General features: G+C 40.6%; 1 protein-coding gene across 4 annotated transcripts in view; it reads left to right on the top strand.

The window, feature by feature from the left end:
* The window catches only part of esrrgb (estrogen-related receptor gamma b), a 221,642-nt gene that overhangs the window by 182,003 nt on the left and 19,921 nt on the right, over positions 1-19,718 (top strand). For all 4 annotated transcript variants that reach the window (XM_050058310.1, XM_050058311.1, XM_050058308.1 and 1 more), the window contains 3 exons: positions 597-713; positions 16,325-16,435; positions 17,245-17,406. In XM_050058310.1, the coding sequence (XP_049914267.1) occupies positions 597-713; positions 16,325-16,435; positions 17,245-17,406 (390 nt within the window). The remainder of the gene's footprint in view (positions 1-596; positions 714-16,324; positions 16,436-17,244; positions 17,407-19,718) is intronic.

The raw sequence follows: 19,718 nt of genomic DNA, 5'->3' as shown, positions 1-19,718 counted from the left end.
GGAGCCTTAGATTGGCGAGTCTTAACAGCAGCTCTTGGTCTTTACTGGAGAGCATTATGCAGAGCGCTCTGCTGCTGCTGCTGCTGCTGCTGCTGCTGCTGCGCGTCCATCTCTTAGCCCTTGTGTTGTTGAGGGAGGGCAGCTTTCCCATCATCCTTTAGGTGAAGAAGGATGGGCTAGATGGGGTCGTGGTGAGCGTCGCAGAGAGGACGCTCTGCATTAATGAAGCTAATTTATCTGTGAATCAAAATGGGGGTGGGACTCCGGGGCGGGGAGGTGCTTTTTACATGTCCCATCAAAATGCCACTAAACCCTCCTCTCCTTCAGGAGTGTCACACGGGGTCACCTTGGGACAGGTGTGTGTGTGTGTGTGTGTGTGCGTGCGTGCGCGTGTGTGTGTCTGTGTCTGTGTCTGTGTCTGTGTGTGTGTGTGTGTGTGTGTCTTACTCTCTTTGTGTGCCTGGTGTTTACTGTTTCTGAATTGGTCTCATTTTCTGTGCAATAATTCTAAAACCAATTCCTCCTAATTTGCTGATGTTCACCTTTCTGTGCTCACAGAATTAATAACAACATATTTTTTATTTAATCTCCTGCAGGGAATATCGAGTACAGCTGTCCCGCCACCAACGAGTGTGAGATCACCAAAAGGAGACGCAAGTCGTGCCAGGCCTGCCGCTTCATGAAATGTCTTAAAGTGGGCATGTTGAAAGAAGGTGAGTACTGATTTTATCACCTTGTCATTTTTGTTTGTCATGTTTTTCTAATTACTTTTGATTTGATTTCACTTCATTATCAGAGTATATGAAATTTGTCTTGCATCCTGGGATGTCAACGGTCTCACATAAATACCAAAATACACAACAACAAAACAACAAATCACACCACAAATTACAAAAGTAGACGCAGTGCAACATTAATTGTTCCCCATTACATTCAGTCTTTGACACAGGAACACTGAGGCTACTTAGATACCATACTCTCATTTAACATGTTGACAGACTTCTGGCTTTAAATCCACTTCAGATATCAGTCAAGAGATGAAGGACTGAAACAGTTACTCATATAACTGATCAACAAAATGCGCTCGGCAGTCATTTTTGACAGCTGTTTAAATGTTATCACCAAATATTCAATTAAATTCAATTTTATTTATAAAGCCCAATATCACAAATCACAATTTGCCTCAGAGGGCTTTACAGCATACGACATCCCTCTGTCCTTTGGACCCTCACAGTGGATAAGGAAAAGAAAAAACAACAACAACAAAAAAAACATGGTAGAAACCTCAGGAAGAGCAACTGAGGAGGGATCCCTCTCCCAGGACGGACAGACGTGCAGTAGATGTCATACAGAACAGATCATCATTATAAATTTGCAGTAATCCATATGACCAAATGAGAGATAAAGAGAGACAGAGAGAGAAATTGTATAAAAAAAAGTATAAAAAATGGTCTCTTTTCAGCTTTTTAAATGTATCATTGCTCTTCTGTTGTATTATTCAAACAAACATTCTTAACAATTAAACCTGGGTATCCTGAAAAACTGTGACGCATTTTTCACTCTTTGTTACACTTTAGATATAAATTAATCAATATTTGAAATAATTGTTAGCTGCAGCCCCGGTGAGACTTTAAACAGGGGTTACTGGTCTCAAGAGTTAAAGAAAATAATGATAAAAGGAGCAACTTAAAAGGCCCCAAAAACATATTTGAATATTTTCATTAAAATAATGTTGTCAGGAGGAAATCTTACTTATGTTCCTCTGATTTCTTTGTTTAATTATGATTTTTAACAATTAAGATGTCCTGTATAGAAGCAAAAAGCCTTATAATCAGTCAAATTATTAAACTTTTTTTAAACCGATAGATGAACAGCTCATAGAGTATTCCAAGGTTTATTTTTTTCTAGTGATGATACATATATTTCTCTCGTTTAGTGTGATATGTGAATCACTGAATCACTGCTCCAGTGTAATACCTAAATAACATGGTGCTTTATTATACTTTATTATAACATTTTCCTAATTTGGGATCAATAAACTACATCTATCTATCTGTCAGTCAAGATTTCATGACCTAATTTAAAACAAGTCGGGGGGGGTTTTTAGCTCGCAAAGTGTTGACAAACAAAGGCGTACGGTTTAGGGTTATATTGTGGATTAGAATAAAGAACAACAAAGAGTCCGTCTCCATCCTGAACTCAGGAGTAAATATTAGAAATTTAGCTATTTTTGGAGCACCAGCCAAACCTGTCTTTTATGGCATTAAAGAAAAGGATGTTATTTTCTTTAAGCCTCTTTTGTTGTGTCATAAAATAGGCTACTTCTTGCCTGGAAATGTCCCATCTGACCATCTCGATCTGCGTGGTTGGAGGATATAACAATCATTTCACTAAACAAAAAGTGCAACCTTTCATTTCATATTTCAGCTACGTGTCTGTGTTGCCTCGTGAATGCGACTTACAAGTCTGGTGGGGTCACGTATTCATTTACCTGGTCCTCTGTCCTTCCCTTTTCTGATACCTTACTGTAGTTTTACAGTAAAATGACTGTACTGTGAAATTTTACTTAATGGGAAATTAAAGCTGTTTGAATTTTTCACCCCATTGTGATTTGTTAAATACAAAATCAATGGAAATACCTGACCTTTGAATCTTGTGTACCATGCTATATAAAAATAATTAATAAAAACAAATATATATATATATATCCAAATTTTGAGCACAGACAGTCACAGAACACAGTGTCTCGTGCCCGTGAATATGATATGGCCGAGCGGTCTTACCGTGGATTAGAAGCAGGGTCAGTGATCAGATATTACAGCCAGCTGTGGCCTCCGGGAGACACCGGTGACATCACCCACAAGCCTTACTCACCTCTCCTCACACTGCCGAGCCTCTCTACGTGTGGAAAAAGCTGCTGAGTTGAATGTTCCTACCGAGACCGACTGAGAAGTGTAACAGTACTCTTGAAAAGCACAGGCTGTTCCCCCAAGACTTCCCTCTCCCCTGGGCTCTGGGTGTCTCTCTCCCTCACCCTCTGTGTCTGTCTGTCTGTCTGTCTGTCTGCCTGCCTTCCCCCTCTCCTGGCATATTGATCCGCTAAATGCTTTCCGAACATCCCACCTCACTTCCTGCATGTGTTGTTTCTCCTCCAGAGAGAGACCTTTGGGAGTACAGAGGGAAAATCTAGCCGATAGATTTTCTTTTGCTTTTTTTTTCTAAGGAAATAGGGGTTTGTGTTTGTGTTTGTTTTTTTGCATCTGTGTGTTTAGCTAGAGGAGCTGTTCCTCACTGATGCTTAGAGTTAGTTATGTTTTATAGAGAGTATTATAATACCTAGAGCTTCACGGTTCACCTTGTTGACAGATTTTTATGCAATTTTTATGACCCCATTTTTAGGAAATTGTTGTCTGTCAACAATGGTTAGGTACCGAAACAAAGAAGGTCACTGTACTGAGATGTAGTTTTTTGATAAATTGTTATTTTATTTTTATATCTTGTTTATAACACCGCAGGCAGGATGGCAGTAATGTGGGTTGTATTCAGCTGTTCTGCTGGTGAAATCATAATTCTGAAATCAAAGATACAGTACCTTCCCATTCTCCGTGTTGGATCAGCGCTCTGTAACATTACTGTTAAAAGGCAATATTAATATTTAGAAGTGTACTCTGACTTCTGCATAAATGATTTGATGCACACTTTGTCATTGTGGCAGTAAAACTCTTCAACGCTAGTGAAGGTGCTGAGTGTAAGTAAGGGAGTATTTATTTGTTGAATTCCATTTATTAGACTGGCACTTACGTTTTTTTACTTCAGATGAGGGGTTATCAAACTGAAGCACGGAGGGAGGTATGTGAGGCAAGGATACTTTGTGAGGTGAAAGGGACAGGTGATTGCAGGTGTTCTGAAAACAACAGGAAGCTAAGCTGGCTGTATGCTGTGACGTTTTAGAAATGTTTAATTCTAACTCCTACTGTACAAGTACATCCCCTGTGATGTAAAGCCGTAGCGTATGATTCAAGTGCTCATACTGTATGTGTAAAATAGAAAATATAAAGGCCCGTCGGCCCCTGTAGACCAGTCTGACCATTTCCAATAAATATTTGTTTGACGGCTCCAAGGCTGGTAGAAGTTTGCTAGGGGATGTCTGCAACGTTACACCAGTGCGTTTCACAGTAATGTGTTATTGTAAAAAGTTTCACTCGTTCATTACGGTCGTGATAGGAGGATGAAACTTTAAAGTGGCAGGTATGCTGTCGCCACACCTCGACCAACCTGGCCTCCATAGTTTCTGTCCACACAGCAAATCGAGTCACCATGGCACCTTCAGACGCTCTGTTGGACACTTCATACAGTGGTTAGAAAAAAAGGACTGACGTTGGGGAATCGACTTGTAGCTGCGCTTTAACTGTGCGAGAGTTAGTATAGTTTTTTGTTTTTCATTCATTTTATTTTCAGGTAGTTTCCAGAGTGAGTTGGCTTTTTTCTGTTTAGTTAATTTTTATAGTGTAAGTATTAGTTTAGGGTTGTTTTCTTTTTATAGATTTAAGAAGACCACGGTAGGTATTACAATACAAATGCAACACTCTGTGAAGGCAGTTGACTCACAGTCAGAAAGACATCCCAGTCTTAATAAACATGCGCCAATGTCTCCTTGAGCTTGTTGTTTAGGAGAATTTGACCAAATTGATAAAGACTAAAACATTTCCTGTTTGTTTGTTTGTTTTTAATTGATTTTTGTAAGTACAGAATATCATTTCAGTTCGTTTTCATTTTATTCTTAAGACAATTTTTTTCTCGGCTAACCAAAGTGTTTTTCCACACCTAGTTTCAGTTTTTAGTTTAGCTTCAGTTAGCTTAGCAAGAGCCTGACGACAGTGGACCAAAGTCTCCGACATGCCAGAAATTTATCCGAACTTCCGACAGCCAGTAGGAAGCAGTTGATTGGACTCCAATCAACCAAGCTCAAATTTTGTCCGACACTTAAACGAGTCATTTGGCTCAAAAATCAAGTCTGAAACAGGCCCAAGCACACAGTGTATGTCCAGCTTTCGTCATTGTGATTTGATGTGGCCCAGCTGTTATTTTGTTTGGAGCTGCAGCAGTGAGTGTAACACAACTCATTGCCACAATTAGCGTCACAATGAATACTCCTTCCCAGATTCCTATCTCAGTCAAATCTTAACACACAGACATAACACACAAATTTTTGTATTCATTGTTAGTATACTTTACAACAGTGGTTCCCAGCTGGTGGTCACGGTACAAAAGTGGGTCGTGGGCCCATTCTGAATGGACCACAAGTGACTCGCAATTTTGTAAAAAACACACTTTATTTTCTAGTACAGTGAATTTCCAGCACAGAGCTTTTATTCTGAAGTACCGTTTTCTGCTGTAGAGTGAGTGACTAACCAACTGCCACTTGACAGATACAGCAAACTAGTTCAGTGACATGGCCAAACTCAAACTGTGTGGACCTCAAACTAACAACCAAGGAGAAATCTGGACTCCGTGGTTTCACCAGTTGGGAACCACTGCTTTACAAGGATATCATTATCCCAGATCTCCACTCAAATAAACATCCACAAATTAGCTTAAAAAGCTAAATAAAAAGCTAAAAAAATATGTTCTTTATAATGACCTTACCTGAGAACTGGGAGGGCATGATTGTCTCGATTTTGTCTGAGGCCGTCTGATGTTGTATCCCAGTTTGAAGATAGATTACACCAGGTTAAGCTCTGGAGTTTAGCCCACTGCCATCCGCACTGATTGTGTGATATATGGATATCCTGTATATCCTAATATCAAAAGAAGCCTCTAATGAATGTGTTTATGGACTCGACGTAGAGACACAACATCATAAATTTCCTAAAATAAACCGTGGTCACACAGTTTTGTGGTGTTCTGCCAGCACCAAACACAACTCATAATAGAAGCCAGCAGCAGTTAACTGCAGTCTGTGCTGGTAACACAAGATTGTATGTCAGGCTCTTGGTTCATTGCCACTAATACAACTTCACCGTGTACTGACGTAGCCGTGTTTGTTCGTCTCAGAATGAGGGGTCATCCATTGTATTGCCATTACAACACTATTTATACATGCACCCACTCTTGATGTCTTCATCCCGGCCCAAATATCTCACACCGAGACTTTGACTCTCGGCCAGAAAAAACAAAGTTGCTTCAGAAATAAAGCTGAAACTATTAGCGCATGCTTAGAGGAAAAACGGTGGGGTATTGTCTGTGGCGGGCCGAGCTAAGCCGTTGATGTGGACACTCAGTGTGTGTGTGCGTGGGAGGGGGAATCTGTAGCCTCCACCGCCTGCTGCTCCTGAGACGCGGCATCACAGCCACAGCGACATGTGGCACAGTAGGTGATTCTCTGAAAGTGATGGCATTCAATTAAAAGGAAAAAGGACATTTAATCGTGGCATAGTGCCGTGGTGTGGCCTCTCACAGACGTGGGGGGGCTTTGATCATGGAATCAGTGGGGGACAGCAGCTTGCCCTACTTCGTGTAATGAGATCACCATGTAACAAGTGTCCAAAGCCTAGTCATGGAAAAGGAATAATCACATAGTGTAACAGGAATGTCAAACTAGTCTTAAAGGGTAACTTTAGTATTTTCCAACCTGGACCTTATTTTCCCACGTTTTTGTGTCTAAGTGACTAATGGGGAAAACAATCTCTGAAACTGGTCCACTATTGAGCGACAGGGCCGCAGACAGCAGCCACAAAACAGGCTGCAATGTAACCACTTAGGGCAATTGTGCACCGTCAATCTACGTCCACCAGAAGTGCTTGTTTTTGCCACTGACAGGCTCAGAATGGTATTAAAGGTGTCTGACAACTTTATGGAAAGGATCCCTACAGAGACAGACCTTTTTGTTTAACCAGAAACAGCCCTAAAATCACTGTCGACAAACCCACCAAACTCCATTGAAATAAACAGCAATTTTATTGTCATAAAAGACGCTTCATTCAACGTCGACAGACACAAAATAAAACTCATAAAATAGTCATAAGTTCTTCTTTCCACTGTTCCAACAATCACCAACTCTAGTTTGGTTTAAATAAACCCTTAACTCACCCAGTTAGATAAAAATATAGATGAAAATATACTAGTTCTATATGCGCTTAAATTAGTATTTATTTAAATGAAATCTGGTGACGCGGTGTGGGCGATATGGCCCTAAAATAATACCACAATATTTCGAGGTATTTTTGCGATTACAATATTCTTGACGATATGACAAATAGGTAAAAAGATAAATTTTACTATTGAAGATTATTATTAGATTATTAAGATTGTTTAAGAGCATAGAGTTGCAACAAAATAAGTGATATAGTTTTACAGTTTACTTTCAGATATTCAGTAAAAACTAAACAAAAATGATCTCTCATTTCTTTAGTTTGGAAACAACAACAGTAACTCAGAGTGAGATTCAGATTCTGTATACAATATTAATAGTTCAACAAAATAAAATCTACCACAAGTTACACATTTAAATAGCTCCCAAATACAAAAAATGTCCCCTGGGATCTATATATATAAATCAACAGGTGATTTGTTCTCTTTTAGTAAAATCCTAAATGATTGAGTTGTGTTTTTTCCTACCTGGACCTTTATGCTCTGCCATTTCTCCTCTAATCATCACGCTGTAACCTGTGACAGGCTGTTACGATACCACAACTATCACACATTCACATATATGTAGTTTTTGGTTGAACCGTAAGTGTCACGTAGGTTTACATTACCAAAGGTTTACGACGAAATCACTTGACTTGTGTGGTCATGGCGAGAGAGGAGAGGGAGAGATGCTGTGCTGCTGCCAGAGGAGCCGCTGAATGAGTTCCCTCTGATCAGCAAGTCGCTAAAAAGTCCGGGGCTGTTCATAAAACATTCAGGACGCCACAGTTTATTCCACACTACTGAAGCTGCTCCTCTTTTTGGAACCACCACAGAGTCGATAATAGTTACGCTTTCAGCCATGTTTGTTGTTGCTGTGGGTAACAGTATGACGCCAATATGTAAAGAAGTTGAAATATTGCGAGAATCATGATATGAATTCTTCATATATTAAAAAATATGCTGGTATTATCGTGAACAACATGATATGGCACGAGCGATTTTGGAGCTGTTTCTGGTTCAACGAAAAGGATTTTACTCTTTATCCGTAAGGTCTATTTCTGTAGCGATCCTTTCTATAATGTCTTCAGACACTTATAGTAACAATCTGAGCCTGTCAGTGACAAAAACAAGCACTTTTAGTGGACGTAAATTGACGATGCATAACTACAAAGAGTGGTTACATTGCAGCCTGTTTAGCAGCTGCTGGTGTCGTTTAATACTGGACCAAAAATTCAGAAACTGTTGTTCCCGTTAGTCACGTAGACACAAAAACATGGGAAAATAAGGGCCAGGTTACTGCATTACATTACATCACCACATGCTGCCATTACAAACCTCTTTTTCTGTTTTAAAATCTCTCTACTGCTGTAAGCATAAAAATATTAACCAAAATATGAAAATGTTATTTCATCATGAATTCTTCGTACCATTTCCCACATTATCCCAAAGTTATACTTTCACTTCCTACAGTGCAGCAGTATCATGAGAGAAGCTTCGCACCGCAGAAGATGTTGAGAGAACTTATGTGATCAGTCGTTCTAAAAGCGTCTAATATTTCCACCAGGACCCTCTAAGCTCCGCTCTAAGCATGCCATCCTGAATTATAAAGTGCCAGCTGCCGCAGTTATAGACCCGCACCATTGGTGGGCAGGGGAAGCCCCTCCTCCCTGCAACACCTGCCGCTAATCAGCCGACTTCAGTTCTAAAGCTCGTTTGTCGGCTTCAGGTGTGTCCAAACAGCTCGACTGTTCTGAAGTAGCAGCTTTAGGAAGGAGAAGGGGAAGCAAATTGAGTCTGTAGATGTATGCAAGAGGGTTTAACTGTTTTATATTAGATCTGTTTGATAGTCAGGCATGTTATCTGTGCACATTATGTGAGTTTGGATGTAAGTGAACAGTTTTTTTCTTGTATCTGAGAGGAAAATCAAAGAGACTCTATATATTGTACGGCAGGCTTCTCTCCAGATCCAGCTTTGCTTCTCAGCAGAGCAGCTGGATGAGCTGAGTGTAAGGTAGTGGCAGGCGTCTGTTCGAGGAAGCCAGCTTCGCTCAGTGACCCCTTAAATGTCCAGCTGAGGCTGATAAAAGGTCACAGGTCCAATGGAAAAACTCTCACGTAATTACAACTCGCGGAAGGTATGGTGTCAGTCACCGCTGCCAGGAGTCAGTGCCTGCAGCTAATAGCAGCGCTAATAACCCCATAGCATTACTGTATGGTGTTAAATGATGCAAGAATTTTCTGGACTGAATTAGCATGTTTTCGGCTTTGTGGTTTGAGTCACTCCTGGTATTTTCTGCTGCAGATGGAAGGCTTATTTTTAGCTTCTTGTAGTTTTAGTGCTGCAACAATCAAAGAAAATACTGCGCAGGTTTTTTATCAAGTAATCGCATCATCATGTTAGCAAATTAGCATGTATAAAAAGTATGTCCTCTTGAAACAGAAGCGTCCAGCCCCTGTAGGCTGACCAAATTCCTCTCATGAATGAACATTTTTTACATTTTCAATAAAGGACACTTAAGCCTGTGCTCCTCTGAAGTCGATGCTGGCCGGTTTTAGCGTTAGCTCAGTGTTTCTGTGGTGTATTCTTTGCTTGTGGGGATTTTCTGACACCGCTGTAATGTGGTGGATAAATACAAGCTGCCAGACTATTTTGGCAACCTACACCGCTGTCTCGCCCTCGCCGACCACAGATAGGGATCAGCAGTCTTTCCTGAGCGAACGTGGCTACCGGGGTAACGTTACAGCCTTATTTTCCTCCAGCCACATACACAAAAGATTAGTAAAGCCATATCCAATATCACAGACTGTCAGGTCCCTTCCCAATCAATAGGCTTAGATCAGAAACCGATCTATACGCTAAGATTACATCATCAAAATAAAGATATAGCAGAAGTCTGTACTGTATGGGTGCCTTTAAAGTCTTAGCCGATACATGTCTGACTGTACCGCTCTACGTCTGCAAGGAAGTGAAACTGTAAAGCTAGGATGACCTCTGACTCCTCGCCACAAACTTGTCTATCCAACAGCACATGTATGGGGCCTTGTTTGCTTTTTAGGGTGTCAGAGTAGCTGGCAGGCTGCAGCTGAGAGTCAGCGGCCACCCAGAGGCTCCGCGCTGGCCTGTCCTCACTGTCTGGCAGGTGATAGATCAGACACGGAGGCTAACACGTGTTCCTCTGAAGAAGGGGATTTAGCGATGTGCTGACCTCTTTACAACCCTCCGATACACTCACACACACAGCGCACACATTCATGTGCGCACATGCCAAATGTATATCACCCCTGACAAGTGACATGGGATCGGACCTTGAGGTCCGTGTTTCCTGCTGGCACCCTTCTCCCTCTATGTCTCTTTCTCTTTCACCCACACAACAGTTTGTGCGAATGCCACAAACCGAGCGCCTGCTATGCCAACACACCGGGGATCCTGAATCGACCCGGCCATCTCCAGCCGCGCAGATGTTTTCGATTACAGGCGCATTTGTGGTCAGCGCAGCTCTGTAATAATCAGTAATACCCCTTGCGGACACGCCGGCTCAGATTTATGAAAAGTGTAAAACATGATAAAGAGAGCGATGCCAGCGTGCGCGGTTATGGGAGAACAACTCTTGCTTTGTCTTGTCAGCCCATTGGGGGTTAGAGCAGGTGGGACGCCATCCTGATACACCCCCCCTCCTCCCCCCGTGTCCCGTACCCATTTCCCTCTACCCTCCCTCTCTCTGTGCAATCAAACAAAAGCTGTCCGATGTCTTTAGCTCTGTGCAGCCTCGCAGGCTCGGCCCTCAGAAGGAGCTGTGGAAGGGCAAGGTCCCTGCGCCTTGTAAAGGGTGAGCGGCTGTGTAGGAGGGGGCGCACGCTGCATCCCTCTGATTTTTCCCAGCTAAAATAGGGAGCTCCTAATCTCCCTTTGGCAGCGTTAGCCAGCCAGCCAATTCTGACACATTCTCTAGAAAGAAGCGCCTCTGACAGGTGAGCAGCTGAAAATAGTTGCATGAGATACACACGCACATGTTCATAGTAACACACAAGCTTGATACACACTATATGAGTCACACGCACGATGAAATCTGTTCCCCATAGAGCCTCTTTGAATCCCACTGTGCACTTTGTTTGGGACTCTTTAATTGTTTTTATTCTTAGTTTTATTTTATTCTGGATACTTCTTGTTTTGATATTTTTTACTGCTTACCCTTCTCTCCACTTAGTTTCTGTTGATTTTTTCCCTGCATTTTTGCACTGAAGTCATTTTTTGAGGGTTTCAACAACAGTTTGGAGTTACATGCTTTAATTTAAACAAAAACGTACACATGGTGGGTATTTTATAGTGTAATTCCAGTATATTTAGACTCAGGCTGTAATTCTAATACATACTGGGGGGACATATTCCTCCAATATTTAAATTATGCTCAAAATGTCGTCCTTAAAAGTAGTAATAAAAAAATATATTTGAAAAAAACTTCTGTGCAATACGACAGGTGACCAAAGCCAAAACCCCAAAAATCCGTAGCAAATGTAATCATAGTCATAAATAAACTCAACAAATTGCCATCATAATAATTAAATGAATAAATAAATAATACTGATCATCACATGCCATTAGACGATGTAAAAACACAAGTTTCAAAAATTGCCCGGGAACACATGAAGAAATCTATACATTTGGACGATAATATTTGGGTGATTTCTATTAAGACACATGGATTTTTAGGTAGAACCGTAACATGTGACAAGTTTATCTTACTTTAGAAAATCTAGGAAACCAACTGCCTTGAAAAAAGCTAAGTAAATCTAACTGTTAGTCTTAAGTTATGTTTGTTTTTTATGCATTTTAAGACTAATGGTTTTATTTACTTACCTTTTCAAGGCAATTGGTTTCCTCGTTTTTTAAAGTAAGATCAACTTGTCAGATTTTACAGTGTAGCACTGGGCTATAAGACTCACTAGAGTAAGTTATCTTTTTATAAGTAGAATTTTAATGATAAATATTAAAACCATACAGACCCCTAATTGTTTATTACTTTTTTCCCTGAGGAAGAAGCATGTGAGTAGGCCTTATAATGCTGAAACATAAGAGCATAACCTTTTGTGTAACATTACTTAAATTGTGCAGGATTTTTGGTTTCAAGATGTTTTAAAATGGTCAGTTTAGCTGTAAAGTTTCTAAAAAAAAAAAAAAGCATCCTGGGTGAATTTCCTCACACGCGCCTTTAGGTTTGGGTGGCACAGGACATACACTGACAATGGGCCCCCAGAATGTTTAATGGGTGATTACGGCCCTGCTTCAAACTCAGTATAACAACCAAAATTTAAACACACTATTCATTTTTTTCCCACCAGAATTTTGTTCCTGACAGCATGGAGAAGATGCAGATAGATTATGCTTTGTCCTTTTAAAGGATTTTTACAGAAAATGTAACTACAATTAATAGAATCAATAAAATATGACAAATGCAAGCAATTATATTTTAGTGAATTATTTTAATTGACTAGGTTTTTGGTGTTTTGTACATGGGAATTATTTCTATTGGCATCTACTTTATTGAAGTGTGTAGGGATTCAAATGAGGAAAAAATAAATCCACATGACACATGCACGCACTCTGCGGCCACAACGTAAAGGAAAACACAGCGGCTTCAGTCGGGAATGTGCTTTAAGGTTGCACAAGTCAATAAAGATATTGAATGTGAAAGGGAAGCCGGGGGTCAGGTGGCCGTAAAGATTGCTCCTATGCAAACATGCCTCCTCATCTTTCCACACACATGTACACACACACACACACACACACACAGAGCAAGGATACTGTCAGCCAGTATCTTTGTGTCTCAGGCCGTCTGTACTGTACTGTATGATCTTACCGAGCTCATAATATTCAGCACCCTCACTTCTACCACCTCCCACTCCCCATAGCCTCACCCCTGCATCCATATTTTGGCTGCCACACTTTATGAAGGGCCAGCAACCGTAAAAAATGGATCTGGATGCTTTTAAGATGATCTGTGCCCCCTCCCTCCCATGTCACAGGCACTCTCACTGCCGAGACACGAGCTCTCCTCTGTACCAGATTGTCTTGAAGCACGGAGGCCGCTGCGGTTTTGGGCCTGAGGTGTGGAATGTGGTGCTGACGATGACACAACCCCTCCGCCCTCTCCTCCCTCCCCCGGCCCTCTACAAGGGGCCTCATCCAGCTGTCTTGTTGTGGTCAGATTCTCAGTACTGTGCCGTATCACATGGGGAGGAGATAATCCCGCACTGGTCGGATCAGGCGCTGGCTGGGACAGGCAGGGCTGTCAGGGAGGGAGATGTACACCCGATGCTGAAAGGCAGAGAAAAAGAGACAGACAGAAGGGAAGAGGGAGAGGAAGAAAAACAGAGATCTTGCAGAAAACTGATACATTCAGCCAAAAACAGCAGCTTGTTCTGTCTTCGTCCCTCCCGTTCTTCAACATTATCTTACCCCTTCTTTCACCCCCTCTCTGTCCGTCTCTCTGCCCTCCTGCCTCTGGTCTCTGCCGTTTGCAGCGCTGCTAAGCTGTAAACTGAAACTGGTTAGCGCTGAGCTCTTAATTCTTGTCAGCGTCTATTAATTATGGGCCAGTTGGATGTTCCAGTTCAAACAGCCCCCGCGGATCTTGGAATTCTAACTCCGGCTGTTTGGTCACTTGTCGCTTGTCGCAGCCACATGACCCTGCAGCCTGCAGCAGGGAAACCAGTGTGTGTGTACATGTGTGTGTGTGTGTGTGCATGTGAGGAACAAAAGCAGCAACAATTTCCTACGGTAGTGAATTCAGGGTACGCACCTGCTTATTAAGTTTTTGCATTACACAAGCGTATTGTTGTGAGAGCCTCCGCTAACTGCGCATCCCTTTATTAGGCCTATGTGTGTCATTTAATAGAGAGGAGCTTTTGAATTGATTTAATATCTGGAGTACATGCGCACACTTTCCTGAAGCACAATTTATAATTTTAAATTTACCTTAACCAAGAGTAATGGTGGAAACAACTACTGAAGCTCCATCTATTGCAAAGCCCAGTTCCTAGCTGCCTAACTGACTAATTAAAACCACATCCACATGTGTTCAAAGAACAAGAAGTCTATTTGCAAGCCTTATTGATTACTTTAAGGCGTACAAATGGAAAGCTGTGTTAGGAGAGGGGCTCTCGATTTAGCTTCAATCTGCCAGGCATAAAATGATCTCACTGTGTTTGCTGGGAAGAATGAGCTCCCTCTGGGCACGGTGGGTAATTAGGTTAGTGGATAGTCGGTGTCAGGAAATTGAAAGACCATCCTAATCGGATTCTTTTGTTTCCAGGGGAATCAAAGGAATTTATACGAGTCACTGGGAAATCTCACACGACTCAATTCCACTTGACCATGTAAAATCTGTTTGCTCTCCCTCAGTGCTCAAACAACTTTTAATACGAGGGTGTAAATCCAGCACATAAGGTGCACCTGATGTAGCCCGCGTCCTCTGAGATGGCTCTCAGCATAATCCCTGATATGTCAGTTTGTATACTAACTAGGTACTTACACTCCTCCATCTGCAACAAGGACTCTTTGAGTTAAAGGGTCAAAAATTATGTAAAAAACTCAGTATTTAATCCCGGTATATGCATATATAAATACTACATTATCTGAAAGGCTTCCTGGTATTCCAGTTAGGAATATATTATAGTCTGAAAAACATTTCTGGGAAAAGCTATGTATCAAACTGAAGAAATAGTCTGCAGTTTCATAATGAATTTGAAAAAAATAAAAACACATAAATCCTTTTTATGATTCAGCAAAATATAGAGTTGTGCTGATACCAATGACAATATCGAAAAAATGCCTCTGATTCTGCCTAAAATGTTCAATCATATGTCAGCAAGTACACGAGTCTATGCATAAATCAGATAGCACAACATTAAGTATAGAACTACAAAGTTATTCCACACCCGAATAAAACATTTACCAGAAATCAGTACTTCTTCGCCGCTCTAAAGCAGTACAAAGCAAGTAATTTCCAGTAAATAGTGTAACGTTAGCCGTTAGTGAAATGTCAGCAATTTCGCAAATTCTATGGCGTTCATTCTCTGTATGTATTTGTTCATGTTTTACAAATGATTTAACCTGAGCCATGCCTTAAAACAAGGATAGGATAGCAATCAAGCAATTGTATTTAATCAATATTTGTAAACGACTGACAAGCAAGTTCAGGTATTGGAATTCAGGAAGGAAAAAATGGTATCTGAACATCCCTAGAAAAATATGTGCAAGTAGCCTATCATCATAAGAAGTAGATATAGCTAGTGTAGTAGTTTCAATTGTGTAAAATTGGCTTAGAAGTGTCTTTGGTTTAGCAGCCATTTATACATTATTCAGTCATTCAATCATTTTTTATGTTTGTGTCATGCCAAATAATTCGGACCATCCCACATGGGATTACAAAGTTCCATTATTGAAAAAGCACCTTCCAGTCATGCATAGACAAATCATGTGGACAAATGAAAAGAGAGGAGACATAAACTAAAAATAAAACAAATAGTTTCCCAAATATACTGTGGACAGGAGGAGTTACTGTATATCTACAGATGTATCTTCACTATGATGACGGCACATGCGGACGCAGCAGCTTGTGGCTCTATTTTTATTTACTGGTGATGTGACTGAGGTATTTTTCTGGGTTGTCACTTGTTTGTACCTTTTAACTTGCACTGTGTACAGTTGTAGCTTTTAAAAATGCCGCTGCACTGGTGCGATGAGAGTAAGGGACGACTTCTTCTTCCTCTTCTTCTTTTTCAGATTATGTCAGTAAAGAGCTTTTTCTCTTTTCCCAAACTTTCTCCAGATAGCTGGCTAATTATATGTTTCTTATGTGAGCAGACATCTTAGTCTTTGTGCAGTCATCCATGTTTACAAAATTGATATGTATTTTTATCTTAGTAAACAAGGCATTTTACTGTTCACACTAAAAAAAGGACAGTAGAAAACAAAATGGAACTCAGTTTCTTTTTTACAATACACTGAGAGACAGACACACTTTTTTTTGAGTAAATACCGTCTAGTTTCAACAGTCAAAGGTAAAATACCAGATCCCAGCTGAGCACATGAAGATCTTTAAGACAAATTATATACAACCCTAACTCTCCATACCAAGTTTTGGTTTGGTCCATATATTATCACTCATCATACATGTATGATATTTTTTTGCAGGTGTACGTCTGGACCGGGTGAGAGGGGGGAGACAGAAGTACAAACGGAGGTTGGACGCAGAGAACAGCGCCTACCTCGGCCTCAGCATCCCCCCTCCAGCCAAAAAGCCACGTGAGTCTCACAGTTTGTGTATTTCTGTCTGAATGTTGAGAGACTTGGGTTACAGAAATACATCATTTTACTTTTATACTGAAGCAATAATTTCACAACCTGAGCATTTTGCAGCATTTTTTGAAGATGGATTTTTACCGTAAAGAGGGAAAAAATCTCTTGTGCTCTCGAGAGATTCATCACCGGGCCAAACTGCAACCTTTTTTTGACTTTGCACCATATATTATGACATGCTAGACTATATTTTGCATTAACACTTATTTTTTTACTTAAATTTAATATGTACTCATTAATTTGTTGTCATTGCTGTGCCCCAGTGTAATCCAGCCGACATTATTTTTCCCTTTTTTGGTAACACTTTATTTAGAGATTCCATCTAGAGACAGTTTAAACAGTATTTATAACATTGAACAGCTTGTTAGTCGAAATTCAACAATTCAGCTGTTTCGCTTTGTAGAGTTTGTCTTACAATTCACTACATATTCTCAGAGTTGAACTTAAAGTATTCAATCAATTTATGCAGCACATGTTGAGTGAATAGCTTAAGTAGGTATGTGCAGGTATGTTCATGAAGCGTCACAGATACTTTTATATGTGATAATCTGTTAAACATCTGCAGTATAAAGTGAAACAGTTAAATTGTTGATAAATACTCAAATACTCTGTACTATCTATATCTATACTATACTATGTAACTATCTCTCATTGTACAAATACAGTGTTACCTTATTTTCCTTTAAAAAAAACAAAAAAAAACAAACTGGGTACGCTGTTGCCTAAAATAGTCTCACAACTCACCCCTCTTTCAGTGACGAAGATCGTTTCCCATCTGTTGGTGGTGGAGCCAGAGAAGATCTATGCCATGCCTGACCCCACCATGCCCGACGGAGACATCAAGGCCCTGACCACGCTGTGTGACTTGGCTGACCGTGAGCTGGTGGTCATCATCGGCTGGGCCAAACATATCCCAGGTAGAAAGACATAACTGCTAATGAATGACTGTGCTATGCTGAATGTGATTTTCAGATTCATTTCTCAATCTGACATTTTAAAAATTTCACACACTTAATTCATACTTTTTACCGTGTGTTGCAGAAAAAAAGGCAAATTCATAGCAGGCTATATGCTGCTGGTAAAGCAATGAAGGAAATCCACATTTGTACTTTAATTTGCTTTAATGTTACAGTATGCGATTACTGAAGTAGTTCACTGACTGTTGCACACACATAAACACCCCCCCACACACACACACACACACACACACTCACACAGGATAATTAACATCTGCTACTCATCTGCACCTAAGGGAGAAGCTAGTCCCATATTCTAAAATCTAATCAATAAAGAGCAGCTGAAACCTTTGATTTGACTGGGTGGGGTGGGAGAGTCTGAGGGGGGGGGGGGATCCGCCCCTATGTCAATGTATTCCATTTCAATCCCAGACTTAAAGAAAGCAATCCTCTTACTTACTTAAGGAGACTACACAGTAAAATTGATTTATTTAGGGAAATACTGATGGATTTCCTCGGCCCTTGTTGACGAATTCTTAAATAAGACTTGTTATGCAAATGCTATGAGATCTTCTTTGCTTTTTATCTCTATCAGCTGAAACACACACTTTGGTCTACAGTATGTTTAAAGGGAGCACAGGTTGGACTCAAAAAAGATGCATCTCATTGATCCAGTCAAGTATAGTATGGGCAAAATCGCACATTTGGCTAATTCAGTCATTTTGGACACAAAGATGTACTGCAGCAAACAAGTTTCATTATCCGTTAACAGCAAACCATTTTCTCAATGAATCAAATAAATGCCCATCACAATTTCTGAGAGCACAAGTCTTCTTGTTTTGCCCCGCCAAGGGTACAAACCCCAAAGATAATTAATTTACAATGATAAAAACAAATGCTTTGTCTCAAATCAGATACTTCTGTACTTATACTTTGTAATGTAAGCGCATAAGTGCATTCACATTGAGAAGTATGGCTAAATGCAGTACACTATGAGTACCTGGATGTTGCACTTGTAAGGGTGCACAGTGAATAAGTTGAGTGTGGAAAGGACGCTTCCTACCCTCAATGGTCAACATGTTGCCTACGCAATGGAATTGTAAAATGTCAGCCGACACCAACAGTGAACACTGAAGCTTTGTACAAATATACATGTGTATTTTTCACAGCCGCTACACCGTTATCAGACAGAAGCCATCAGTTTGTTTATTGGGTTAATTCTATAGTAATTTGGTGCCACAAACGTTAACATGAATGCTAATGTTAGCTTGCTAGCTAGCTAACAGCAGCGCATTTTATCACCAGGCATTGACATTTCATGTGTTCTGCTATAAGATATGATATCTCTGGGCATAAGTTACATTTGGTGTTTATGCATGTAAAATTGTCGTCTTCACTGTAGAGGATTTTAGTGTTGGATTTTGGTTCTGATGCTTGAGAAGTAAATAATCGCAAAATGCAGCAGCTATCATTAACTCAGGTGATCAGCTGGTGACAGAGCCAGCCAGTATCAGCCACGGACATTCATAGATATATAAATGTGCCATTAAAGCATGTCTATTTCTAATACAATAAATGTCGCCTCACAGCAAGAGGGTTCCTGGTTCGAATGTTGAGGTGGGGGAGCCCTTCTGTTTGCATGTTCTCCCCTGGGCACTCCAGCTTCCTCCCACAGTCCATAGACATGCAGGTTAATTGGTGATTCTGAATTGTCCGTATGTGTGAATGTGAGTGTGAATGGTTGTCTGTCTCTGTGTGTCAGCCCTGTGATACTTTGGTGACCTGTCCAGGGTGTACCCCGCCTCTCGCCCAGTGTCAGCTGGGATAGGCTCCAGCCCCCTGTGAACCCCGACAGGTAAAGTGGTTAGGGGAAATAAATGAATGAATAAAATAAATACAGAAGAGATCAAGAGAGCAAACAAGCAGATATAGCTAGCATATACTTTAGCGAGTGACAGTCGTTTGTCAAACGTCCACCTGGTTGCAATTTGCAAGCAGAAGAAGAAAAGCTGAGAAAGCTTATGACCATCATTTTCAGTAGGTGTGCAACGGCGGTGTTTGGTTTGAGACAACACAACCCCGTCAAAATTTACTCACCACACAAGTACATCATCCACACAGTGCACTACATGTAAGCGTACTAACGGCAGTATGTTATTTGAGACACATCATTTTGCTACAAATAATTAGGCAGTTGTCAGACTAATGTAAACTTTAATGCAGCGTCACGTAGTAAATTAATCTCTCCGTAACAATTAAGAAGCTAAACATAG

Source organism: Epinephelus moara, chromosome 12, assembly GCF_006386435.1.
Source record: "Epinephelus moara isolate mb chromosome 12, YSFRI_EMoa_1.0, whole genome shotgun sequence".
NCBI classification, from domain to species: domain Eukaryota; kingdom Metazoa; phylum Chordata; class Actinopteri; order Perciformes; family Serranidae; genus Epinephelus; species Epinephelus moara.
This window is presented reverse-complemented; position numbering and strand designations above follow the sequence as displayed.